We start from the raw sequence: 25,793 nt of genomic DNA, 5'->3' as shown, positions 1-25,793 counted from the left end.
GGGAATGGTCTGTCCCAACCCTGTGGACACCCCCACAGCGGGGAATAGTCTCTCCCAACCCCATGGTCACCCCCCCACCGGAGAATGGTCTCTCCCAGACCCACTGAACCCCCCCCAAGGAGGGGAATGGTCTCTCCCTTGCTCACCCCATAGACAACCCCCCTCCACACGGGGAATGGTCTTGCCCTCACCCCATTGATTCCCCCCTTTGGAATGGTCTCTCCCAGCCCTACTGATTCCACCTCCCCCGGGCAATGGTCGTTCCAAGCTCTACTGATCCCCCGCACGAGAAATGGTCTCTCCCAGTCACACCGATCCCCCCTCCCGTGGGCAATGGTCGTTCCCCGCCCCACCGATCGCCCCTCCGGCGGTGAATGGTCTCTCCCAGCCCCACTGATTCCCCCTCTGTGGTGAATGGTCTCTCCCCGCTCCCCCCCCCAGCCGCCGATGGTCGGTGCGGCGCAGCCTCGCTCTGGCGTTTCCCTTCCGGGGTCGGAGGTGGTGCGGGCCGGAAGCGGCGCCCGGCGGGACCCGGACCGGCACCGGGAGGTACCGGAGGGACCAGGGCGGGACGGGGAGGGGGCCGAAGGCGCCTCGGGGGGCTCAGGCCCATCCCCGGCCCCGGCCCGGGCGCTGCCGAGCTGTTCGCGGCCCCCCCTGGCCCAGCCTCGGTGGGGCCTCGGTGCCGCTCCGGAGCCCGGGAGTGCGGCCGCCGGTGGGAGCGGGACGGGACGGGACGGGACGGGGCTGTCCCTGGGGGTCCTGGGCTCCGTCCCGCTTCAGCACCCGGTTACCGAGACTCCGCCCTGCGGGCCCGCTCCCTGCTCCGGGAGGCCTCGGGCAGCCCCGCGGGTCCCGTTCGGGCTTCCCCAGAGCCCCGGGGGTCCCGTTCGGGCTTCCCCAGAGCCCCGCGGGTCCCGTTCGGGCTTCCCCAGAGCCCCGGGGGTCCCGTTCGGGCTTCCCCAGAGCCCCGGGGTCCCATTCGGGCTTCTCCAGAGCCCCGCGGGTCCCGTTCGGGCTTCTCCAGAGCCCCGGGGGTCCCGTCCGGGCTTCCCCAGAGCCCCGCGGGTCCCGTTCGGGCTTCCCCAGAGCCCCGCGGGTCCCGTTCGGGCTTCCCCGACAGTCCCGCGGGTCCCGTTCGGGCTTCCCCAGAGCCCCGGGCAGCCTGGCGGGCCCGCAGCAGCCGTGCTCCCGTTATCCTCTCCGCCCCGCCTCACCGGCGCCCCTCGGGCGGATCCCGGGGGTCCCGGCAGCGAGAATCGCTCCGGTCCGAGCGCCTTTCGCCGCTGTCACCTCCGGGAAACGAGAGTCCGGCACCGGGGGGGTGTCGGGGCTTTTGGGGGGCTCCTGGGAGGGTAGAAACCCCCAAATGTCGGGCTGGGCTGTGCCTCTCTCTGCCTTTGAGAGGTAAGGAGGAAAGCTCCAAATCTCGGTCCGGGTCTTCTGGAAATAAGGGAAAATATGGGATGGTGCTTTTTGTGAGGCTCTCTGAGTTTCCCTGTCTCTCAGGGGGAACAGGCTCCCGGGGGTCTTGCATGGAACAAAAGCCTCTCCAGTGCTTTCCCGAAGCTGTTGGATCATTCCCGGCTTTTTTTTTTTGGGGTGGAGGTTCAGTGTCTGGTTTAATACTGACCCGTTTTTGTTGTTTTGAAGGCAAGCTCAGACACCTCATAGTGCCCAGTGGGGCGGTCAGTGTCTCCATCCTGGCTCTCAGGTGTTCTCTCACCTGGCAAACCCCACCCTCTGGAATATCCCGCGGTGATCCCCTGTCCTTCACCCCTGGGATGGATTAGGGATTTGGGGGTGACCCTGGGGGTGTCCCCCACCCTGGGCTGTGGGGACAGGAGAGGGGACAGGAGCAATTGTCACATGAGCCCTGGGGAAGTGAGGGAGGAAGGAGAAGTGGTGTCACGGGATGGGAGAACTCCTGACTGGGAGGTGGGTCATTAATTAGCCAGCAGGGCTAACGAGGGGCTGGGGTTGGGACGGGAGAGCAGCGCAGGGAGGGGGTGGCATGGGGCTTTGAGGGGCTGTGGCAGGGTTGGGACATGGTTTGGCACAGCCCCTGGGAATGTTTTGGTGCTGGAACTGGGCTGGTGGGGTTTTGGGGTGATGGCACTGGGCTGACAGGGTTTTGGGATGGTGACACTGGCCTGACAGTGGCACTGGGCTGACAGGGTGTTGCTGGATATTGGATCAGGATTTCACCACCCACCTCTCCTCCACCTTTGCTTCCCGCTGGGATCTGCAGTATTTGGGGTCACCCTCATCCCTGCAGCCCCTGTTGCCTCCTGAGCCCCAAACCAGGAGGTTTCCCCAGCAAAAATCCTTTCCCAGAGTCTCAAAATCCCCTTTTTTCAAGCCAGGGAAGCTCAGAAGGGTCCCTGGAATGTCCCCTGGGCTGTGATCTGTCACCCAGAATGTCCCTTGGGCTGTGATTTGTCACTCAGGGTGTCCCCCCAGGATGTGATCTGTCACCCAGAATGTCCCCAGGATGTGATCTGTCACCCAGAATGTCCCCTGGGCTGTGATTTGTCACTCAGGGTGTCCCCCATTCCAGTGGAATGGAATCATTTAGGCTGGAAAAGTCCTCCAAGATCATCAAGCCCACCCCTAACCCACCTCCCCAAGTGCCACATCCACACGTTTTTTTGAACATTCCCGGGATGGCAACTCCACCATTCCCTGGGCAGCACCTTCCAGTGCCTGATCGTCCTTTTGGTGAATAAATTCCCCTCGATGCCCACACTCTGTGCCTCTCCTGGCACAGCCTGGGGCCGTTTCCTCCCATCCCATCCCTCGTTCCCGGGGAGCAGAGCCCGACCCCCGCCTGACCCCTCCTTCCCGGCCCTGGGCTGCCGGAGCGGGATGCGGAGGATGCTGGAATGCATAATGGAGCACCAGGGCGCTCAATAATTCATCTGTCACCCAGGAACAGCCACGTTTCTCCACACCCAGCCCCTGCTCCGAGCTCTCAGCTGCCGGAGGAGCAGATCCAGTGGAGGGGGGTGGCTTGTCTGGGATTCAAGCATTCCTGCTCTGCCCCACGGTGTGGGTTCTCCCTCGGGAATTGGATGGTTTTTGGGAGGAGTGTGTGTCCAAAACAGCCTAAACCTCCTTGGGAAGGGTGGGATTAGTGATGGATGAGGTGCACCAGGGTGCTCTGGTGCCATGTCCTGCCATGTCCCCGTGTCCCAACACCCCATTGTGACCCTCTCAGCATCCCTCTCGGCTCTCTGGAGCCTCTCCGGGTGATTTTAAAGCGCTGTGAAAGTTGGGGAGGGGCTGCCTAAGTGCAAAGTGCTGTCGGAGGGGAGGAGGAGGCGGCGGTGGCCCCGGCGTGGGGGGATTTATTATTTATCCCTCACAGATGTCCCTAACTTTTGTCACTTCAAGCCGGGCCCGGCGCGTGGAGCAGCTGATCCGAAGTGACAAGGATTCCAGCTCCTTCCCAGGCGCCTCCAAGAGGGACTAACAGGGACTTGACAAGAGTCCAGCTTTGTTCCCTTTCCAGCCTGGCACTCCCGGGGGTGGGATGCAAAAACCGCTGGTTTGGGGATCCAAACTGCCCCAAATCGGGCTGTGCTCGGCTCCTGCAGGTGCTCCTGGAGCACCCCTGGCTTCACATTCCCTGGGGATTTCCACTTTCCGGAGATCTGGGCACAACCTTGTGGCTTTTTCCCTGGGCACTGCAGGCTCTGGGTGTCACAGGTGACATCTGTGGTGGACAAACCTCACTGGGATGCTGGCAGGTGCAGAGCTGCCAGGGCTGGAGCTCACACCTCAAGCAATCCGGGGGTTTTTCCTTGGAGGCAAACAATCCTTGAGCAGGAGGATTAAGCAGGGACAGTCTGTGGCTGTGCCGTTGCCGTGGGTGACTCGGGGGTGGCAGGGTCAGGGCTGACAGGTCCCTGGTCCGACCTGTTTTGGGATCCTCGTTCCGTGTTTGTCTCCCGCGTGTGCTCCCGTCACGCTCCGTCCCACAGGGGCCTCCTTGTGCTGCGCTGACGGAGGGGAAAAATCTCGATACAATGGTTGGCACAGCTGCAGGAAAACAGCCGCGGCCTTCCAGCGCCTCACTCGTGCCGGGATCGTGTGCCCGGCACTGCCAGGCGGGGCCGGGACACAGAGCAGGGCCGTCCCTGCTCCTCCCTTCCACTGGGACACGGAGCAGCTCCATCCCTACTCCTCTCTGCCCCTGGGACACGGAGCAGCTCCATCCCTGCTCCTCTCTGCCCTTGGGGCATGGAGCAGCTCCGTCCCTGCTCCTCTCTGCTCCTGGGACACAGAGCAGCTCCATCCCTGCTGCCTCCCTGCTGCTCTGCCTGGCCCTGTTGGGTATCAGGTGCTCTCCTGGTTGTTCAGGTTGGGATCTGTTCCCAATGGGATGACCAGCTCCTGAGGATTTGCCTTCCCTGCAGAGGGAAGGGTGGGGTGGCTTTGTGATTCCAGGGAGTGCTCCCAAAACATCCTGAGCCCCCTTTTCCTTGTTCCAAGGCCTTTCCATGGGGTTTGCAGCTCCTTTTTCCTGCTGCCCTGATATCTCCATGGAGTTGGGAGCCCTTTTTCCTTCTTCCACAGCTCTCCATAGGGTTTGCAGTCCCATTTCCTGCTGTCCTGGCATCTCCATGGGGTTTGCAGCTCCTTTACCTGCTGTTGTGGAATCTCCACGGTGTCTGGAGCCCCTTTTCCTACCAGCATTAAAGCTCATCTTGTTCCAACCCCTGCCACAGGCACTTCCCACTATCCCAGGCTGCTCCAAGCCCCTTCCACCCTGGCCTTGGACACTTCCAGGGATTCGAGGGCAGCCACAGCTTCCCTGGGCAACCTGTGCCAGGGCCTCCCCACTCTCATGGGGAGGAATTTCTCCCCTGGGATGCGATTTGCTCCTGGGATTATTTGCCGCCAGAGCGGGACAGACAGGAGCAGTGGTGTCACAAGGCCCTCGTGTGTCCCCGCAGGTGACGCTGCCGTGGCCGATGTCCCTGGAGGCGATCCCGGAGGATGAGCAAGCCCACGGACCTGCAGCACGACCTGGAACGCAGCCTCCCAGCCATCGCCTCCATCAGCTCCTCCCTCTCCCAGAGCCAGGGCTTCTCCCCGTATTTCTTCTCCCCGGAGAAGAGAAAAGCCATCTCGGATGTGAGGAGGACCTTCTGCCTCTTTGTCACCTTCGACCTGCTCTTCATCTCCCTGTTGTGGATCATCGAGCTGAATGTGAGTTGGAGGAAGCAAAGCCGGGAATCTTTGCCCTTTTTAAGCTCAGTTCCCTCTGTTAATTGCTCTGTTCCAGCACTCCTGGGACAGATCTTTGTTTGCTGTTCCCAGCGCTGGCCAAGGAGCTGCTGTTCTTTAGTGTAAACTAAAGTCCAGCTCGTTTCCTGCCCCGGGGCTTTGTCGGGGCTGTCCAGGGCTGTTAACACCGTCCTTTTGTTGTTCTGTAACAAGATCCAGGGCCTCTGCAATCACCAAGTTGAGCCAAATTTTTCTCCTGCTCCCCTGGCACGAAGCAAAACTGCTCCCTGGATTTGCTGCTGTCATGTTCTCAGAGCATCAGAGGAGCAGGGGAGGATCCTCCAGGGGCTTTGATCCCAAAATTCTGCTGCTAATCTCAGCTTTGGGAAGCTGGAGGTGCTGCTTCACCTCCCAAGGGATTGTTGAGGGGGTTTGATTCCCTCCAAAGCAACTGTCACAAGCTGCTGCGTTTGCTCTGTGTTGCAATAACGCGGAAAATCCAGTTTATTTACCTCAGTCCCACCAAGTCCAAGTCCCTCCCTGGGCTATATTTTGTTTTTATTTTCCCTGAACTGGCCCTGGCCGGTTTCAGGTACTCCATGTCCTCCCCTGGAACACCCGGAGCGGAGATGAACAGATAGATCCTGTGCTCTGGCCTGGATTTATCAGCACTGGATCCTGCTGCTCCCTTAGCAGCTCTTATCTCTGCCCTTCTTATCTCTGGGTGTCTGCACTTAGCAGCCTGGCCGGGCCAGCAGCTCCTCACCCTGCCCAGAGCTCCCTGTCCCCCACCCCTCTTAGGAAAAACCATCTCCCAGCCAGCATTCCAGCGATGCCGACGGTGTCCTGCACGCCCAGCTTGGACCCCAAACCCCTGCCCTTGTCCCAACCCTCTCAGGGAGAGGTGCTGCCTAAAGCACGTGGAATTCCAGCCCCAGGAGTTAATCCTGGCGCGGTCACCAGGGTGATGCTGAGCGTGGGTTGTGCAGGTAGCCATTAATGAGTGACTAAATGCTGATATTCGGGCCCCGAGCCGAGATGCTGCATATTTAAAGCCATTAGAGCAGCTTATTTGCCTGGTTATGAAGAGCAACGGTTTGATATCATGACTAATGCCTTTTTTTTTTGCCTTTTTTTTTTTATCCAACCGTTTCCTTCGCTGAGAGATAAGCCGAGCAAATTGCCCCTCGTTAAAAGCAAACCGTAATTGTGCAGGCTGGGTGCTCTCAGAGCAGGGGAGATGCCTCAGGTGGTTCATCTGCCTGGTCCACAGCCTGTGTTTAAAGCTGAAAACACCCCTCAAACCATGCCCCAAAGCTTTCCCTGTGTCTCATCCTGCAGCACCCCATGGGGTCAGGGTGTGGGGAAGAGGCTTTTGGTGGCTGCTCAGCAAAGCTGGCCTGAGTCCCACAGCCAGAGGTCAGCTGTTGGCACAGTCCAGCTTTGCCCCTCTCTTTTTGCCTCTTTGTTTTATATTAAACTCCATTCCAGACCTGGAGGGTTCCCTTCCCAATCCCAGGGGCTGCCCTTGGAGTGCCAGGACACCTGGCTGCCAGGGCCTGACATCCCCCAGCTCGTTCCTCAGAGCCCCTCCAACAGAAAACACCCTCCAAAAACCATCACACAGAGCTTTCCCTGTGTCTCCTTCCTGCAGCATCCCATGGAGCCAGGCAGGGTGGAATAGGTTCTCAGTGGCCACTCAGCCAAGCTGGCCTGAGTCCTGTGGCCACAGGTCAGCTGGAGGCACAGTCCAGCTTCGCCCCCTCGTTTTGCCTCCCTCTCCATGGATTTTAAGCTGCAGCCCTGACCCAGAGGGATCCCTTCCCAGTGGCTGCCCTTGGACTGCCAGGACACCCTGGCTGCCAAGGACTGGCCCGAGATCCACCAGCTTGTTCCTCACAGCCCATCCAACAGCTGCTGGCTCCGCCAGCTCCCAGCCAGCTGGGCCCTGGCCAAAGCCATAGCCTAAAGGTGAAGCATTTGTTCCAGTTACCTGAGCCCTCCACTTCCTCACAGACAGCTGCTCCAGGCTCACAGATTTTATGGGACCAAAGGACCAGGGCTGTCAGACCCTGGATTATCTCGGGATGAGCTTTTTTCCACACTCCTGTAAATCCCAGAGAGTGTTTTTGCCTCTCTCAGATTCCCTTGCAGCCTGTGGCTGTGCATCCTCCTCTCCTCCCTCTTGCCAGCACGTTTGAAGCTGCTGGTTCCCTTCTTCCATCAGATTTCCTGGAGCACCGCTGGGAGCTGTGGGAAGCCAGCTGAAGGGAGAAGAGACCCCTCAGTGCTTTGCATGAGGGGGATCCTTAAATCCCCCCAGGTCCTCAGTGACCCCCAGCAGGAAGATGTTCAGTGCCACAGTGAAAGTTCCCGAGAAACATTTTTCCTGTGGTTTTTTTCCATGTCTCCTCCCGTTCCTCTGAAATCTGCCACTGGAAGGGGTGGGCAGCAGTGGGAAGTATCCATCCAGGGCCTCCAGGCTGTGAGGAGCTGGTGGCACTGGCCGCTGCTGAGCCAAGGATTTGGGTGTTGGAAATCACCACCTAGAGGTGTTTAATGCGCCTCCTGCCCCACCCACACTCCTCGGGGTGAATCCTGGAGGAAAACATGGTGTGAATCCCAGCAGGAAATGTGCCATGGGATCCTCCCTGGTCCTGTGCTGGCAGAAGAGGCCATGCCAGGCACGTGGGACCATTTGTATTCCAGGTGCATTCCCTGACCTGGCCATAACCCTGGACACTGCTTGGCTCCTTCTCCCATTAGTTTCTTATCAGTGCACTCAACAGCTTCCTGCTTCCCTGTCTCTCTCAGACCAAGGGGGGCATCAAGGAGAACCTGAAGGAAGAAATCACCAGCTACAAATTCAAGACCTCGTTCTTTGATATCTTTGTGAGTATCTCAGCCTCCTGCAGGGCTGTGGGGCTCGGCAGGGCTGGGAGGATCTGGGGTCTCCCCTCGCCCTGCTCGGTGAATCTGTCCTGGTTCAGCCTTGACCCGTCTGTTCCCCGGGAGCTGGCACCTGTCCCTGCCCTCCTGGCACCTGGCAGAGGGACAAGGGCAGTGACTGGTGTCGTTGGGTGTTTGTTTTTGCAGCTCTTGGCTCTGTTTCGCTTTGTTGTGCTGCTCTTGGGCTACGCCGTCGTCCGCCTGCGCCACTGGTGGGTCATCGCGGTAAGGAGGCACTCCGGGCTTTCCTGTGGGGAGTTTTCCCTCTCCTGCTGGACTTCACAGGGATCTGAGCTCTGGCCATTTATTTTTCAGGTCACTACACTGGTATCCAGTGCCTTCCTGATCGTGAAGGTCATCCTCTCTGAGGTTGGTTTCCCTTGGCTTGCAGGGCGTTGCTTTGTGATTTCTTGATGCTGTTTTATTCCCTGTTTGGGTCATTCCATGTGGGTTTTGCTTCTTTCCACACAGCTTCTGACCAAAGGGGCTTTTGGGTATTTACTTCCCATCGTCTCGTTTGTCATTGCTTGGCTGGAGACCTGGTTCCTGGATTTTAAAGTCCTAACTCAGGAAGCAGAAGAGGAACGATGTGAGTATTTTTGCCCCTCTCTGGTCTGAGTTGGACAAAACCAGCCAGGTCTGGGTTTGATGCTGCTCTGGCAGCACCTTGATCTGAGATTTCTGGAAAAGGAATCTCCAGGCTGGCTGGGATGGGAAGTGCCTGACTCAGCTCTTGTTATGGTCAACAAGTCCCTTCAGGGGACGAAAACACCAGATTATAAAAAGCATCTTTTAATTGAGGGGAGAAAAATGTGCCAGATTTCCCAATGCCTGGATCCTGCAGCCAGACATGCTGGAGACAGAGCTCACCTCTGCATGGGAGAAAGTGTTTGGGAACAGTGAGGCAAATGCCAGGCGGAGTGTTGGACTCCCTGTCCCTGATATCTGTGTTTGGATCTGGCTGGAGCCCTTTCCAGGAGGGCTGCTGGAGTCACAGACACATTATGTGGCACGGGGTGAGTTATGGGGTGTGAAATTCTGCAGCCTGTGGTCCCTGAGGTCACGCTGAGCAGGGATTGAGGCTGACCTAATGCTTCACACATCACCCTGTAACTTCCAGGGTCCTTCTAGGGAGCTCAGCCTGGACTGGAATAGCTGCTGTTGTGGTTTGACCAACACAGCTGTCCATTCCTACAGCAGCATAAGGAGTTTGTCCCTCTCCCAGGAGTCACTGGCTGGGAAGTGGTACTAAAGTAAAAGGGACATTTGTCAGGCGGGGTTCAGTCAGAAATGCTCTGACTGGAAAGCACCAGAGGATGTTTGGGTCTTGCAAGGAGGCTTTAAGATGAAAAATGATCAAGTGTTTAATGCCTCTATTGGATTAGGCTCAGGTTCCAAATTGCTTCCAGGGGAAGCTCTTATTTAATTAGATGCTTAATCGCCTTTGGATTATTTGACAGGCAGAAGAGCCCATTGATCTCCGGGGCAGATAAAACGTCTCAGACAAAAGATGAAGCAATAGGAGCTGAGGCTGGCTGGTGTTAGTGGGAAAAGATGTGGGAAAACGTGGGAAACAGGAGGGCATTCGGGCAGGGCTGGGGTCCCAGTACCTGCCAGGCGTTAAATCTTCCTGCTCCCCTTCCCAGGGTTCCTGGCAGCCCAGGCTGCAGCCTCGAGGCCACTGCTGTACCCCCGAGCCCTCTCCGAGGGACAGTTCTACTCCCCACCCGAGTCCTTCGCAGGTAAGATCACCTGTGCCATCACCTCACTTCCTGTGCTCATCCCCCCGTGGAATTCCTCACCTCCATCATCTCTTCCCCGAGCTCTGCCTCATTATCTCAACCCTTGGCACAGCCTCCAAGAACTGTTAAAAACTGGAAAAGGCAAAACAGGGTCCCCTCTACACCTGTATCTAGGCAGGGGTGGCACTGCCACACTTTCCCTGAGCCACCTATTTATCAGAGCCGCCCTCAGCTCTGCTAGCCTGGCTGCAGCTCCGTGGGGAACCAGAGCCTTGCGTGGGCTTGGGATTAAATACTCTGAGCTGTGTGCTTGGAAAATGCTGCCCTGGGGCTAAGGGCACGGGGGTGGGTGGTTGAGGATAAGGGCTGGTGGCACGTCACTGCCCTGTGCTGGCACCACTGGAGGGCTCCTGGCATGGGAGTGGGGACATCTCAGCTGGATTGTCCTGGTGTGGCTGACACCCGGGATGAGCCCAGCTCTCTGGGACACTTTTCCTGGGGTAGCTGACACCCGGGATGAGCCCAGCTCTCTGGGACACTTTTCCTGGGGTAGGTGACAGTCACAATGAGCCCAGCTCTCCGGAGCAGTTGTCCCAGTGTGGCTGACACAGGGATGAGCTCAGCCCTCTGGAATAGTTGTCCCCGTGTAGCTGACACCCAGGATGAGCCCAGCTTTCTGGGACACTTCTCCTGGTGTAGCTGACATCCAGGATGAGCTCAGCCCTCTGGAATAGTTGTCCCAGTGTAGCTGACACTCAGGATGAGCCCAGTTCTCCAGAGCAATTTTTCCAGTGTCACTGACACTCGGGACAAGCCCAGCTCTCTGTAGCAGTTGTCCCAGTGTACTGATACCCAGGATGACCCCATCCCTCTGGGACACTTTTCCTGGTGTAGCTGACAGCCAGGACAAGCCCAGCTCTCTGGAGCAGTTGTCCCAGTGTACTGATACCCAGGATGACCCCATCCCTCTGGGACACTTTTCCTGGTGTAGCTGACACCCAGGATGAGCTCAGCCCTCTGGAATAGTTGTCTCAGTGTAGGTGGACACCTGGGATGAGCCCAGTTCTCCTGAGCAGTTTTTCCAGTGTAGATGACACCTGGGATGAGCTCAGCCCTCTGGAACACTGTTCCTGGTATAGCTGACACCCAGGATGAGCTCAGCCCTCTGGAGAGCCAAGCAGGTGTTCAGGGAGACAGGGCTGGAGTCATCCTCACTGCCAGCCCTTCCTGTTGGATAAGGGGCAGGGATCAGACACTGTCCCCCAAGAGAAGGGAGGGAGGTGGTACCAGTGTGGTGTTCATTAACTGTGAGTTAATTGGTGCTCCCCCATAGGGTCGGACAACGAGTCGGATGAGGAAGGTGTGGGGAGGAAGGCCTTGACCACTCAGGTAAACAGGGGCTGGCCTTTCTCTCAGCTTCAGGCTGATGTGGGGCTCTGGGAGTCTTCCAAGTCCTGTGGTCCCATCAGGTTCTGCTGAGACCCCTCAGCTCTGGGGAGGTGTGGCTGAGCCCCCTCTGTGCCACAGAACTGGTGACATTTTGGCCACTGCAGGAGGGGTCATTTGAGCCCCCCAACTTCCCTAGGGCTGTGTGCTCTTCCCTGCAGCATCCCACAGGGATGTTCTGGCTCTGCTCCTGCCTGTCCCTCTCCCTTCCCCCTTCCACCCCTGGTCCTTTAGTCACATTCTGGGGTGGACATCACCTCCTCTGTCCCTGCAGCATGAGTGATGGCCCTTGACCTCCCCAAAACCTGGCTGGGCACAGGCTTTGTGCCGTTTTCCAAGTGATCCCACTGCTGTTCAGCCCCAGTTCTGGCTCCTTCAGGAAGGGAGCTGCACATCCCAGAGCCCTTTGCCTGCTGGAAACCCTCCCGCTAAGGCGGGAGCCGCCGGGAGCAGCTGGTGTGTGGATCCAAGCCAGGGCGGGGAGCGTGACTTGGAGCTCCAAAATGAGGCCTCTGTGACCCAAATTAAGAGATTTCTGATCCCCTTTCCCTCTGCCAGCCCGGGGAGGGGGGAGCAGCCTCACACACACTCCTCGAGCTTCCTGCACGCCCAGCTAATGAAATCCTCCCATCTTTCCCAGGAAAAGGAGTATGTCCGACAAGGCAAAGAGGCCATGGAGGTTGTGGACCAAATCCTCGCCCAGGAGGAGAACTGGAAGTTCGAGAAAAACAATGCAAGTGTGGTTTTTCCTCCCCAGCTGGCAGAGGGCATGGATGGCTTAGCAAAAACCGGGACAAACGAGGCTTTGGAAACCTCCTTGCGCCATGAAAAATTAACAAGCGTTACAATTACCTGATTGAATTAGGAATCTATTCCAGTTCAGTTAAATGTAAAATCCCCTCTTATTTAATTAGACATTTAATTGCCTTGCAGTTTGACAGGAGAAGGCCCATCCCTCCTCCCTCTGTCCGGAGGGTGGGCAGGGGCAGCCGGATGACCTTTGGGATGCAGGAGTAGGGGAATGTTTCTCCCAGAGCTCCAGCCCTGCCCTTGCTCCATGGCCAGGTGCCTTTGAGCCTGCTGGGGGCCCAAACTGGGGTCTTGACCCCTGTGGGGCACAAACTGCTCTTCCCACCCCAAAAGCCACTGGTGCCTCCCTTCCCCAGCACCTGCACCCTGCTGGATGCTGGGGTGTAAGTTTGGGATGTGGCTCTGCCTACTGCAGACTTTTCTGGGGTGCCCACAGCTCTTTTCTCACTCTGGAGAGTGGAAAGAGGAGGGGTTTGCCCCCCAAACCCAACCTTGTTTCGCGAGGTTGAAACACGACTGGGGGGGGGGGTGTGAATCCTGCAAACTGCTGTCTCATCTGGTGTTTCAAATTCCCCTGTCAAGTGATCCTTTGTCTGATGCCAAACTAGCTGGGCAGATTGTTTTCTTTTTCCAAAGGGGGATGGATTTAAATAGACTAATCAGAGTTTAACACAGGGCTAACGATGAAAGGTTTTCATCTGCCCATCCCCGGCCCCTCCGGGGAGGCTCTTCTCAGCCGTAGGTAACACCAGCAGCGCTGGCAGCGAACCCCCTTCGCACCCCAGTGCTGCTACAAAGAGAATGTGACCTTGACGTGGGGTTTGCAGCCTGGCACGGGGCGGATTCTTTTTCTGTCTCATCCCTGCTGCCTCTCTGGATATTGTTTTGTTGATGGAAATTTAGGCATGGCCAGCTGAAATGTGCTCGGGGCAGTTTCCGTGCTGAGGTTGCTGCCTGGTGTGGAGGGCAGGGGGTGTTTGGGGGCTGGAGAGGGTGACAGGAGCGTCAGAGTTTTAGCAAACTTCGCCCCAAATGGAAACAACCCCTTTTTTCACTGATAAAAATACAACTTTCTTATCTCTCGCACAGGACTTCGGTGATGTTGTTTACACTTTTGAAATCCCTTTCCACGGCAAGACCTTTATTTTAAAGGTAAGAACATCCTTGGGCCGATTCCTTGGTCTCTTTGGCACGGTGAAAGAGCCATGGCTCAGCTTTCAGGACAGGTCAGGCTGCAGGACACTCTCCCCGTGCTTGAGACAGATGAACAGCACCAGGGAATCTCTCCAGGAAAGCCCCTTGGCCGGCAGACAAACTGCCCAGTAAATATCCTGGGCCCCAGACTCCGCTGGTAGAGTCGGGAGCAGGTGACTGCGAGACTCGCTTCCAACCCCAGCATCTCGGACTAATCTGACCAAGGAGGCTAATTGGAACTAATTGCCAGCAAGGCCAGGGCTGAGCGTGCGTCTGCTGCTGCCTGGCACCGGGAAGAGCTGCTCGGAAGTGCCTTGCTCCATGCCCTCTCCCAAGCTGGAGTGGCTTGGCTGGGAACCACGCTTTAATGAAGCGTCGGTGCTGCCGTGGCTTTTCTTTGTTCCAGTGCATATGTTGCCTCGCTGGCAGGAGCTGCCAGTGGAGCAGCTCTGTGTTCACCAGCAAAAGCTGGATGGTCCCACTTTGCTGCATTAACCGTTTGCCTCTGAAGATCCCTGGTCCCACGGGGACTGGGGGAATGGATGTTGTGTGTGCTGGAGCTTGGAATGGCTCGGAGGAAAAAAAAGCAGTCAAAAATGCAACTTCCCGAAGCAGTGGTGCACAAGGAACTGCTGAGGGTGGGAGAGGGGTAGACAGACAGGCAGAGCTCAATGACCCCAAATCCTGAGGTCTGTGTGTCCTTGCTGACCCCACATGTGCCCTCCAGGCCCCTGGGAGCACTGGGACAGAGGGGTGACAGCCATGGCTTTGCATGCACAGGAGCCAGGCCGGCCTCACCCCTCCCCTCCACTGCAATCCCACTTGTCCTTTGTGTTTTGCCCTGTTTTCCTTAAAAATAATCTGCCCCAAGGGGAGCAGAGGCACTGGCTGACTGCTCTGGCTCTGTCCTCAGGCTTTCCTGCAGTGCTCCCCTGAAACGGTTTACCAGGAGGTGATTCTGCAGCCCGAGAAGATGATCCTGTGGAACAGAACAGTGGCAGCTTGCCAGGTGAGCGTGCTGGACAAAGATGGCTTAATCACAGGAGCTCCTTGGAGCGGAGAGCTGGAGCTTGCCCGTCCAACACAGGCTGCTGGCGGTGCTGGAGCCGAGCTGGATCCCAGTCACCGAGGCGTTAAATCTCCGCCGCTCATCCGTGCGCTCCGCGCGCTCCGTGGCAGCCGGCTGCACGCCTGTGGCCGGCCAAGAGCCCGAGAGGTGGGCAGGGACAGGGGCCAGGGCTGAGCCAAACCTGCCTGTGCCCGCTGGGAGGGTGTGGGCCTCGTGGTGGGGAGCTGGAGGTGACACCTGTGCCCCCCGAAAACTCGGGAGACAAACCCACTCACGCACAGTGCTCATCCCCTTCGGCCCCAAAAGACCCTCGGGTCTGATCCCAGTGATGATTTGGGGGAGGGGCTGCATCCTCTTGGCACGTGCAGGCTTGGAGGCACAATCTGAGCAAATCTCTCTTCTTTTCATTTATTCCCCTGCCCTTCCCCAGATCTTGCAGCGGGTTGAGGACAACACGATCGTCTCGTACGACGTGGCGGCCGGAGCTGCTGGCGGGGTGGTGTCCCCAAGGTCAGTTCATCCCACTCTGCCCCTAAACGCCCCCCAAACCACGGGGAGACTCCTCTGAGGGCACTGGGAATGCTCTGGGCCGCCAGGAGCTCCAGTGTCACCGTGGTAGGGCTGGTTGGCTCTGCAGGTAACACTCCAAGGGCGAGCAGCCCCTGAAATTTCCTCCAGACATTCCTGGTAGGATTCTCAGAGCTCCAAACCTCAGTCTGTCGGTCAGTCAGGCTCCCACATATCAGTGCTTGGCCATGCTTTGTCCCCGTGTTGACACAGCCCTGCCACAGCCTCTCCCAGCAGTGCAGAGAGCAGGATCTGCCCCCTCCACATCCAGGGTGTGTTTTTAAGGCCTTTCTTTGCGCAGGGATTTCGTGAATGTGCGTCGGATCGAGAGGAGGAGAGACAGGTACGTTTCCTCAGGGATGTCGACCACGCACAGCCTGAAGCCTCCGCTCTCCAAGTACGTCAGGTGAGAGGCAGGTGCTGTTTTTTTAGTTGGGATCACGCACTGCTCCAGAGCTTGAAGGCAAAGAGCCACTTAACTGCAAGCCCTGCTGCCTTCCTGGCAGGATTTGCAGGAAGCTGAGCTATTTGTGGAGCTGAACCTCGCTTCCCTTGTTCGTCTCCCTTTGTTCAAGAAACTCTCTGTGCTGTCAGTGGTGCTGGGGCGTTTCCCAGCTTGGGGGAGTGGAGGTGCCGACCAGTAACAGCACAAACCCCATCCCAGTCCCACATCCTGTTTATGTAACTGTTAATTCCCAAACAGGAATTTCTGAGGGGCAGTAAACAGCTGGCTGTGGCTCCGAGCCTCTCACATGCCTTTTGCTCCTCATAAGCTGGTCGCTCGCCGAATTTGAGGCATTGAGGGATGGCCCTGTGGGTGAAACGAGGGTGGACCAGCTCCCAAAACCTCAGCAGGGCTTTGGCCTCCCCCTTCCAAAGGGACAGGCTGGTGATGGATCCCGGTGGGGTTAGGCTCATCAGACAAGGACTCCTTGTTCCTGCCGGGGCCCAGCTGTGCCGCTGCACACTCCGACTTTGGTTTTCCTAATAATCTGGTTAAAGTAATTGACATTTTATCTCAGAGCTGCTGGAGCTGCCTCCGTCTATTTAGGAACTGGGGACTTCAGGGCCTGGAGAAATCCTTTCACAAGCGCACACAGCAAAAATAGCGTGTTCTGAAGAGGGAAGGGAAATCTGTATTTGGGCTGTGTGTGCGCAGCTCCCGTCTCGGAGACAGATCAGATGGTGCCGGGAAGGATCTGGGGGCTGGAGTGACAAGTGCTGAGCCTGTCCTGAGCACACAGAGCTTCCTGGGACCTCTTGTTTGCACCCAGGGTTGTGCCTGGGAAAGCTTCCCGTGGGGAAGAGCTGGCACGATCCAGAGGCAGAGCTGCTGCTCTGCCAGCGGCCCTGGCACCGGCGCTGCCAAGGCACCTGTGGGAAAGCTGCCCTGCCGTGCTGGCTCGTGTACCTGGAGCCAAGGCACACACCTTCCCGGGCTCCCAGCATCTGCTCCTGCCCCACCGGGCTCTGGCTGTCACTGCCAGGCTGAGCTCTGTGCAGTGCATCCCAGAGTGATGGAGAATTCCAGCCAGGCCTGGCTCTGCCTGACCCTCTTGGCTTTGCTCTGCAGGGGTGAGAATGGACCTGGAGGATTCATCGTCCTGAAATGTCCCAGCAATGCCAAGGTCTGCACTTTCATCTGGATTCTCAACACGGATCTGAAGGTAAAGCCAGTTCCTGGGTGAGGTGGCTGTGTCCTGTCCCCAGCACAGCTCTGCCCTGGGATTCAGCATCCCAAAGCCATGTTCTGGGATCCCAGCAGCCATGGATGTGGTCTCTTAGCAAGCATTGCCCTGAAGGGACTCAGATTTGGCAGGTGGGGGTTAAAGTGCCCAAAAATTCCCCTAATTTCCTGGTGGGAGTTTGGGAAGCTCTTCCTTACCTGGAAGCTCTTCCTTACTTAAGATCTCACTCAAGGGCTTCACCTCTGTGCAGGACTGGGGGGAGAGGAGTTTTTTTATCCTCTTTAGTGACCAACACCAGTTGGGCATGGGAAGTGCTGTGCCTTGCAGCACTCCAAAGGAGCAATTCCCCGCTCCTTGAACCCCCTGGCACAACCACTACCACCCCATATCCACCTCTGGGGGACGGAGCTGCCCCAGGTCCGGCGCTCTTTGTGGAGCTGCGTGTCCTTGCGGGTGTCCCGGACAAAAGGCAGTGCAGGAGGGACCGGGATGGGGCGGATGCGGGAGCGGAGTTGGCCCCGTTCCTTCCTCCGCGGAAGGTTGACGTGGTAACGGCGCTGCCGCAGCAGCACAAAGGCTCCATTCATCCCTCGGCTGTGCTGCAGCGCTGCGGCCCCCTCCCCTCTCCTCCCCTCCCCTCCCACGGCCCCCTCCCCTCCCCCAGAGCCCGGCGGCTCCTGCTTGTCTTGCCAAACGCTTCGGGAAAGATTTGGGAAGCGCCGCGAGCGGGACGGAGCAGAGTGTGCCCTTCCCGCCCCGTTGTTGTGCCAGGGGTGTGTTTTTCCTTCGTGGGTCTGGCACCACTCAGGGGCAGGTTTTGGTGGGGTAACAAACCCCCCGTGGTGGGGCTCGGGAAGAAAAGAGGTTCCTTGTGCTTCCCGGGCCAAGCGCTCCCGGTGCCGCCTCTGCCATGGAAGGAATGCCGAGCTATTAATAACCCCCAACTGCTCCCACCGCCTTCCCGAGGGGCTCTGCCAGCGCCCAGACCCCTCGGCAGCTCCTCGCTCTTTCCTTTGGCCCTGGGCAAGTATTTATAGCCCGTGGCTCATCCCTTCCTGCTCCTTGGGGGAGGGAGGATTCCGCACGTGTGTGTGTTTGGGTCCGGAGCTGCTGTCGGGAAGCTGAGCGGCTGAAATGGCCCCTGGAGCAGTGGCCTTGCACTTTGCCTGCCCCTGTGCCCGAGGGAAAACCTCTCCAGGGAAAAAATCTGTGCAGAACCATGCCGATCCCAGGGGAAGGGAGTGTCCTGTGCCTGCCTGACCCTTGGGATAGTTGGCCAGTCATCCCTCCATGCCCCTGGAGCAGCTCCCAGCCCTGCCTTAGCTCCCTCCCCCCCAGAGACAAGGATTATTATTTTTTCATGGATCTCCCACCATGGAGCCGAGGCCGAGGCGGTGGGGGGTGAGTCGTGCAGGGCTTTTTTAGAGAAATCCAACCACTTTGCAGTTCCTCCCCCGGATCAAAGCTCCCTGAGAGCCGCAGCTCCGCGCAGTGGTGCTCCTGCATCCCTGGATCCCTCTGGGGTGGGACAGGATGGGATGGGGGCAGAGCCCAGCCCCAGCCCTCATTTGTGGCTCCTGCATCCCTGGGATGGGATGGGATGGGATGGGATGGGATGGGATGGGATGGGATGGGATGGGATGGGATGGGACAGGACAGGGGGCAGCCCCTAGCCCCAGTCCTCACTCGTGACCCCATGTTGCTGTCTGTGGATCCCCCTGAGGTGGGATGGGGGCATCTCCCAGCCCCAAATCCTCCCTCACAGCCCCCTATCCCTGTCCTGTGTCCGCAGGGTCGGCTGCCCCGCTACCTGATCCACCAGAGCCTGGCTGCCACCATGTTCGAGTTTGCCTTCCACCTGCGCCAGCGCGTGGCCGAGCTCTGCTCCAAGCCCTGAGGACATTCCACTGCTCTCTCTGCTCTGCGGAGAGGGGGGACAGGACCCTGCACCCGCCCAGGGAGGCGTCCCCCCACTACCAGCCCTGGGCTGAGGCTGGGGAGGATCTCAGCCCCTCCTTCCACCACGGCTGCCCCGATGGGAGCCCTGGACCCACTGACTGTTCCGTGCCAAACCCCTGCCCTGCGCTCCCCGGGGGCTGGGCTGGCTCCCCCTCCCCACACACGGTTTGGGGGCTCAGCTGGGACCCCCAGCTTCCTGTCCCTGCGCCCCAATTCTGTGAGGAGCAGGGGACAGAGGTGGTGGCCACGTCGGGATGAGAACTCAGCTGAGCTCCATGCCAGGCTCTGCCCCTCACCAGTGGGTGAAAGCACAGCTCGTGCCCCCCCACACCCACCGTGTCCCCCGGGGCTGTGCCCCCCACCCCGGGGACGCTGCTGGGGACCCCCCAAACCTCCCCTTGGCGCTGGCTGAGCCCCCCTCTTCCCAAACCTGCAGCTCCCGGCAGAGCCAGCGCGGGATTTGCCTTAAGCAGAGACTTTGATCCTTTTTGGGGGTGCGGGGGGGTGTTGGGGGTGGGGGCTGCGGGGGCGACTGCGGTTTCTCTACCTGTGAGCGCCGTGTGCTGCTCTAAAAACAGCAGCAGCAGCAGCAGCAGCAGCGCAGGGCCACCCGCACGTGGGGGCTGCACTGCGGGAGGGGGGCACCCTGAGCCCCCCCGGGCTCTCTGCACCCCCCGGGCCTGGGGGTCCGGCCCCCCCCCAGTTTGTGGGGGCTGAATTAAAGCCTTGCACTGTTTGCAGCTCAGTGTCCCCTGAATGTCCTTTGTCACCCGGGGAATTGAAGGGGTGCAGGCAGATGTGGGGCTGGGGTCACCCTGGAGCACCAAAGGGTGGGGTCTCCAGGCTCCTTTGGCTGCTGGCCGTGGGTGTCACTGGTTATGGGTGTCACTGGCCGTGGGTGTTAGTGTCCCCCACCCCGTGGTGGCACCAGCAGCTCCGCCGACCTGGAGCATTCCTGTCTGCACCAGCTGCCCCCAGTGCCCCCCAGCCCTGGGTTCACCCCTGCAGTGGGACCCCCATGGCTGGGGGAGCTGGAGCCCCATGTCCTCTCTGTCACCAGTCACATCCACGTGAGCCCTGAGCCACTGGCACCCAACTGTTGACCCTACAAACAGCCTATTTTGGGGGTCCCTACAGCCCCAAACCCCCTGTCCTGCTGTGGGGAAACACACCGAGAGGGACCCCAATGTCCCTCTGAGGTCAGTGGTGTGGCCGCTCAGGGTGGCACTGAGGTGGCACCGAGGTGTCACGTGGCACCCCCAGCGCTGTGAGTGGGACAGGGAAAGGCCAGCCGTGCTCTGGGCGGGGGCCGGGGGGTTCCTGACAGTGCCATCACGTTGCTGGCAGGGCCAGCCTCACATCCCCATGGCTGGAAGCAGGGGGGGACACACCCGTGGGTGCCACACACGTGTCCGAGGTGCCACCCCCCCCCTCCCCGTTCGTCCCCCTTGGCAGCGCTCCGTGCCAGCGGCGAGTCCCAAAATAGCCCCAGCGGGGCCATAAAAGCGCGGCGGGCACGGGGGGGTGGGAAAACAGCACCATGGTGGGCCCCGGAGTGGTGGGGGGCTCCAAGGGGCTGCTCTCGGCCCGCCTGGGCTGCCGTGTCCAAGAGGAGGACATGGGGCGGAGGGAGACCTTCAGTGCAGAGTGGTTGGACCTGGAGCTCAGGGCACGGCCTGAGGATGGGTGAGGGACACGGCCGGAGGGGTGCTGGGGGTCCCAGGGGTGCAGGGGGCACGGGGGGCACTGGGTGATGGAGGATTGGGGGGTTTTGTGGGGGATTGGGGTTGTGGGGGGCTCCAAGGGTTCTGAACTGTGGGGTTTCCATGAGGTTGTGGGGTGGTTCCAAGCGTTCCGAAGTTGGGGTTTCCGTGAGGTTTTGGGGCTGCAGGAGACTCCAAGGGTGCCAGAGGGGTTTTGGGCAGCTCCAAGGGTCCCAAACTTGGGTGTTTCCATGGGGTCTTGGGGCTGTGAGGGGGCTTCAAGTGTCTGAAATTACTGGGTTTCCAGGAGATCTTGGGGCTTTTGGGGGCTCCTAGGGTCCTTGGGGGGTCATGGAAGATCCAGGGCGGTGGTGAGGAAATTGGGAAGGTCTCAGGGAGGAATGGGGGTGAAATGGGGGGTCTTTGTGAGGCTGGGGGAGGCCGGGATTCCACATGGGACCAGGAGGATGTGGGTGTCTGTGGGATGGGTGGGAACATGGGGCTCTTCAGGGACATGAGGGTATCCTGTGGTCACTGCGGGATGCGGCGGGACAAGGGGGTCTGCAGGGGTTCCCATGATGTGGGATGGGACGAGGGGGTCTCCAGGGCTCCCAGCGGGGTGGGGTGACCCCAAAAGGCCGGAGCAGGACATGGGGGTCCCGCTCGCACCCCCACGAGTGCCCCGTGCGCAGGTGGTGCCGGCGGGAGGTGGACACGCAGCGCCGGGAGACGCTGGAGCAGCGCGGGGCCGTGCGGGTGCTGGAGCAGCGTTCGCCCTGGGGGCTGCTGCGGGTGGGGGTCCTGGGGCAGCCCCTGACCCAGCACCTCCTGCCCTACGCCCGCACCTTCCCCGTGCCCCTCTTCGCCCCCCCAGACCTCCGAGGCGCCAAGGGGGGGATCCCCCGCACCCTGTCCCGCTCCCTCTCCCACGAGGCCCAGCGGGGCTGAGCGTGGCAGAGGGGCCGGGGGGGTGTCGGGGGGGGGCAGGAGGGTGATGTTGGGGGGCTGGGGAGACCCACACGCCTGGGTCTGCTCAGCCGCCCCGAAGAGGCAGCGTGAGAAGGCAGGGGCAGGTGGGGGTGGGATCCCATTCACCTGGGACCCCACCCCGCTGCGGGCGTCGTGGAGGCCGGTGGGGATGAGGACCCCGCGGGTCGGGGGGCTCCCACCCTTCGGGGGGCTCCCGGCAGCTCCGGCGTGACTCAGTTTCCCTGGCGAAAAGAAGGGAATGCGAGGATGAGGAGCGCTGAAACCCGCCCGGGGCCGAAGGGGGCCCTGGGGGGCTGCAGGGGGGTGGGGGGCGGCGGTGGGGTTGTACAAGTCATGGTCTTTGTACGGCAATAAAATGCCCACCTTGGCACGGCAGCACCTTTTTTTGGGGTGGTACAAGGGTGGGGGCGGGATTTAGGGGGAAGAGGCACTGCTCTGTGGGACGGGGGGAACTGAGGCACGGGGGAAACTGAGGCACAGCAGCTGGAGGGACCCCGGTGTCTTGTGGGGCTGGCGGAATTTGGGAGGGGGGGACCCTGTGCTTATATAACCCTCCCCGCATCGCCCACCCGCTGCCAGGATCCGCAGTGCCCAGATTAGCTGTTCCCACTCTGGATCCCTCTGTCCCTGGGCCCCCGCCAGGCCCTGTCCCCTCCCTGTGCCCAGCCTGGCCCCATCCCGGTCCTTCCTCCCTGGAGCTGCCTGTCCCTCCACCTTCACCCCCCTACAGCTCCAGCACAGGCAGGATTTGGGGTCTTTCAAATCCCCAGCCCCGTAAGTGGGTCTCACCCTGCTCCTTATCCCGGGGTGCTGGGAGCACTGGGAGCACTGGGAGCACTGGGAGCACTGGGAGCTGGCAGAGATGGTGTCACTCCTGCCAGGGCTGGGCTGAGGTCCAGCAGGCTCAGCTCAATGGTGATGGAGAGTTCAGATGGGGACCCATCCCAATCCCCATCCCCATCCTGATCCCAATCCCTTCCCATCCCCATCCCCATCCCAAACCTCACTTCATTCCAATGCCTTTCAATCCCCATTCCAATCCAAATCGCACTCCCCATCCCATTCTAATCCCTTCCCATTCTCATCACCATCCCATTCCACCCCAATCCCTCTCTATTTCCATCCCCATCCCATTCCAACCCTTTCCCACCCCATCCCACCCCATTCCTGTTCCTTCCCATCCCATTTCTCCCCCTATCCCAATCCCTCTCCATCCCCATCCCATGGGATGCTCCTGAGCAGCCACAGCGCTGGGGTGGCACAGAGGGGTGACAGCCACATCTCGGGGCGAGGGGGACAAAATCTCCCAGACACCGGGACAAAGATTCCTGGATGGCCACAGCTCGGGAAGGGCTGCGGAGCCGTTATCAGCTCCGGGATGGATCCGGCCGCGGCCCCGGGGCGCTGGCGCTAACCGGGTTAGGCGGGATGGATGATGGATGGAGGGATGCGGGGTGGATGGATGGGGCCGTCGCGGCTCCCCGCGGCCCCCCCGGGCCGGGCAGGGATAAAAGGCGGCGGCGGGGCCGGAGCCGCAGCCCCTCGCCATGAGCAGCTCGGCCGCGCTCCGCGAGGGCTACGAGCGCTTCGACCCCCGCGCGTACCTGCGCAACAACTACCTCCCGCCCCGCGCCGACTTCTCCTCCGAGGAGTTCGTGGTGCCCTGGAAGCTGCGATGCCTGGCCGAGACCTTCGCCAGCGGTGAGGGGAGGCCGGCGGGGAGCCCCCCAAGCCCCGCAGCGGGCTGGGGAAACTGAGGCATGGAGCACCCACTGCACACGGGGGCAGCTCCCTTCTCCCTCCTGGGTTTTCCCGGTCCCCCGGATCTGTGTGGGACCAAAATCCCCTATGTCCTGTCCCCCTCCCAGGTGAGATCCGGGGGCGGACGTTGATCGATGTGGGCTCGGGCCCCACCATCTACCAGCTGCTGAGCGCCTGCGACCACTTCGAGGAGATCGTGGCCACCGATTACCTGGCGGTGAACCGGGAGGAGCTGGGCCGGTGGGCGCGGGGCGAGCCGGGAGCCTTCGACTGGAGCCCCTTCATCCAGCACGTCTGCAAGATCGAGGGGCGCGGGTAGGGGGGCGCGGGGGGCATGAGGGGGACACGGGTGGATGCAGGGGGACTCCAAAAGGAGGGCGGTGCTGGGGAGGTCCAGGCAGGATCGTGTCCCCAAGTCCCACGGGAGCACAGCCTCATGTCCCTGTACGCATTGGGGTGGTCCCTGTGGGATTCTGTCCCCAAAATCCATGGGATCACAGCCCAGCAGGTGCACATTCCCACAGATGCTGGGATGATCCCTGTAGAATCGTGTCCCCAAATGCCATGGGATCACAGCCCCATGTTCCTGCAGATGCTGGAGTGATCCCTGCAGGATCCCAGCCTCATGTATCTGTAGAATCCTGTCTCTGTATCCCCGTGGGTGAAGGGTTGATCCCTGTAGGATCCTGTCCCCATGTCCTTGTGGGTGCCCAGTTGATCCTGTTCCCATGTCCCTGGGGCTCTTAGATCAATCCTTCCTGGATCCATCCCCACATCCCTGCAGCTGGGTTGATCCCCAGGGGATCCTATCCCTTTGTCCCCGTAGGTGTTGGGTTGGCCCCGGTGGGATCCTGTTCCCCAGTCCCTGTAGGTTCTGGAACAGAGTCCTCGATCCCACCCCACATCCCTGCAGGATCCTCTCCCCATATCCCTGTGAGGGCTGGATTAACCCTATCCCCACACCCCTGCGTGTCCCAGGTCAATCCCCACCCAATCCCTACTTCCCTGCACAATTCCATCCTCACATCCCTCTGTGTGTGCTGGGTTGATCCTGTCCCCACATCCTTCCATGTGTGCTGGGTTGATCCTGTTCTCACATCCCTGTGTGTGCTGAGTTGATCCCATCCCCTCATCCCTGTGTGTGCTGGATTCATCCCATCCAACATACCTATGTGTTCTGGGTTGATCCCATCCCCACTCCCCTCTGTATGTTGGATTGATCCCAATCCCATATCTCTGTCTGTGCCGGGCTGATCCAATCCCCACATCCCTCGGTATGCTGGGTTGATCCCATCCCCACACCCCTCTGTGTGCTGGATTGATCCCATCCCCACATTCCTGCGTGTGCTGGATTCATCCCATCCCCATATCCCTGCGGACGCCGGATCGATCCCATCCCCACATCCCTGTGTGTGCTGGGTTGATCCCATCCCCACATCCCTCGGTGTGCCGGGTTGATCCCATCCATCCCCACATCCCTGTGTGTGCTGGGTTGATCCCATCCCCACATCCCTCGGTGTGCCGGGTTGATCCCATCCATCCCCACATCCCTGTGTGTGCTGGGTTGATCCCATCCCCACATCCCTGTGTGTGCTGGGTTGATCCCATCCCCACATCCCCGCGGACCCCAGATCGATCCCACATCCCTCGGGCCCCATCCCACTGCCCACCTCCCCTTTCCCCTGTCCCCCCGCCTCTCAGGGAGCCGTGGCAGGACAAGGAGCGGCGGCTCCGCGAGCGTCTCCGGCGGATCCTGCCCATCGACGTGCACCGCCCGGAGCCGCTGGGAGCCCCGCTGCGCCCCCCGGCCGACGCGCTGCTCTCCGCCTTCTGCCTGGAGGCCGTGAGCCCCGACCGCGCCGCCTTCGTGCGGGCACTGGCCCACGTGGGCAACCTGCTGCGCCCCGGTGGCCACGCGCTGCTGCTGGGGGCCCTGGGCGAGTCCTTCTACCTGGCGGGCCCCGCTCGCCTGCCCGTGGTGCCGCTGGAGGAATCGGACGTGCGGGAGGCGCTGGCGGCCGCGGGATTCGCGCTGCGGGAGCTGCGGAGCTACGTGATGCCCCCCGCGCTCCGCACCGGCGTGGATGATGTGGACGGCGTGTTCTTCGCCCACGCGCAGAAACCGCTGGAAGCCTGAGGAGGATCCCCGCGAAATGCCGGGAGATCCCAGCCCGCCCGGCGGCCCGAAGGTTGGGTGGGGTGGGCTGGAAGAACCCCAAACCTGTGTCTGGTTGTGGGGATGGTGACAATAAAGATCGAGGTTGTGGCAGAGGATGGAGGTGGTGAAGGGCGTGGGGAGTGCAGAGGTGGGGAAGGGGTGCATGGAAATCTGGGGGGGAAAGTCAGGGACCCCCGGGTGGGGGGAAAATGGGGTACATTGAGGGGGAATGGGGTGAGAACAGGATGGGAAATGGGGTGCAGGGCAGGGTGAGGATGGGATGGGTGGGTGGATTCATGGGTGGGTGATGTGGGGTACAGGGCACAAATGGGGGGCAGAGGGCAAGAACAGGGTGGGGAAGGGGATGAAGGCTGGGCAGGTATGGGGTGAGTAGGGGGTGCAAGATGGGGGGGATATGGGTTGGGGAACACTGAGGGGGGTGGGGGCAGACAGAGGGAATTTTGGGGAACATGCACTGGGACACAGAGGGGGAAAGCACGGTGAGAAATGGGGTGCAGGGTG

The 25,793-nt window shown here is 60.2% G+C and overlaps 3 protein-coding genes across 3 annotated transcripts; all 3 read left to right on the top strand.

Moving 5' to 3' along the window:
* The first annotated feature begins 425 nt into the window (after nucleotides 1–425).
* STARD3 (StAR related lipid transfer domain containing 3) lies at nucleotides 426–19,399 on the top strand. The gene is made up of 15 exons (XM_085040112.1): nucleotides 426–549; nucleotides 4,962–5,217; nucleotides 8,050–8,127; nucleotides 8,332–8,409; nucleotides 8,500–8,553; nucleotides 8,656–8,773; nucleotides 9,831–9,926; nucleotides 11,260–11,315; nucleotides 12,013–12,105; nucleotides 13,272–13,334; nucleotides 14,290–14,385; nucleotides 14,876–14,955; nucleotides 15,314–15,418; nucleotides 16,586–16,679; nucleotides 18,493–19,399. The coding sequence occupies exons 2-15, from the start codon at nucleotides 5,005–5,007 to the stop codon at nucleotides 18,595–18,597; spliced, it is 1,329 nt and encodes a 442-aa protein (XP_084896238.1). The 5' UTR covers nucleotides 426–549; nucleotides 4,962–5,004; the 3' UTR covers nucleotides 18,598–19,399.
* Nucleotides 19,400–20,165: 766 nt separating this feature from the next.
* On the top strand, nucleotides 20,166–21,722 carry TCAP (titin-cap). The gene is made up of 2 exons (XM_085040113.1): nucleotides 20,166–20,345; nucleotides 21,055–21,722. Exons 1-2 carry the CDS (start codon nucleotides 20,200–20,202, stop codon nucleotides 21,308–21,310), a joined length of 402 nt encoding a protein of 133 aa, XP_084896239.1. The 5' UTR covers nucleotides 20,166–20,199; the 3' UTR covers nucleotides 21,311–21,722.
* Nucleotides 21,723–22,353: 631 nt separating this feature from the next.
* On the top strand, nucleotides 22,354–25,387 carry PNMT (phenylethanolamine N-methyltransferase). Its single transcript, XM_085039874.1, has 3 exons — nucleotides 22,354–23,053; nucleotides 23,221–23,428; nucleotides 24,815–25,387. Exons 1-3 carry the CDS (start codon nucleotides 22,900–22,902, stop codon nucleotides 25,248–25,250), a joined length of 798 nt encoding a protein of 265 aa, XP_084896000.1. The 5' UTR covers nucleotides 22,354–22,899; the 3' UTR covers nucleotides 25,251–25,387.
* The last annotated feature ends 406 nt before the right edge of the window (nucleotides 25,388–25,793 follow it).

This window comes from Lichenostomus cassidix, chromosome 27 (genome assembly GCF_008360975.1).
Source record: "Lichenostomus cassidix isolate B80296 chromosome 27, HeHo_3.0, whole genome shotgun sequence".
Lineage (NCBI taxonomy): Eukaryota > Metazoa > Chordata > Aves > Passeriformes > Meliphagidae > Lichenostomus > Lichenostomus cassidix.
This window is presented reverse-complemented; position numbering and strand designations above follow the sequence as displayed.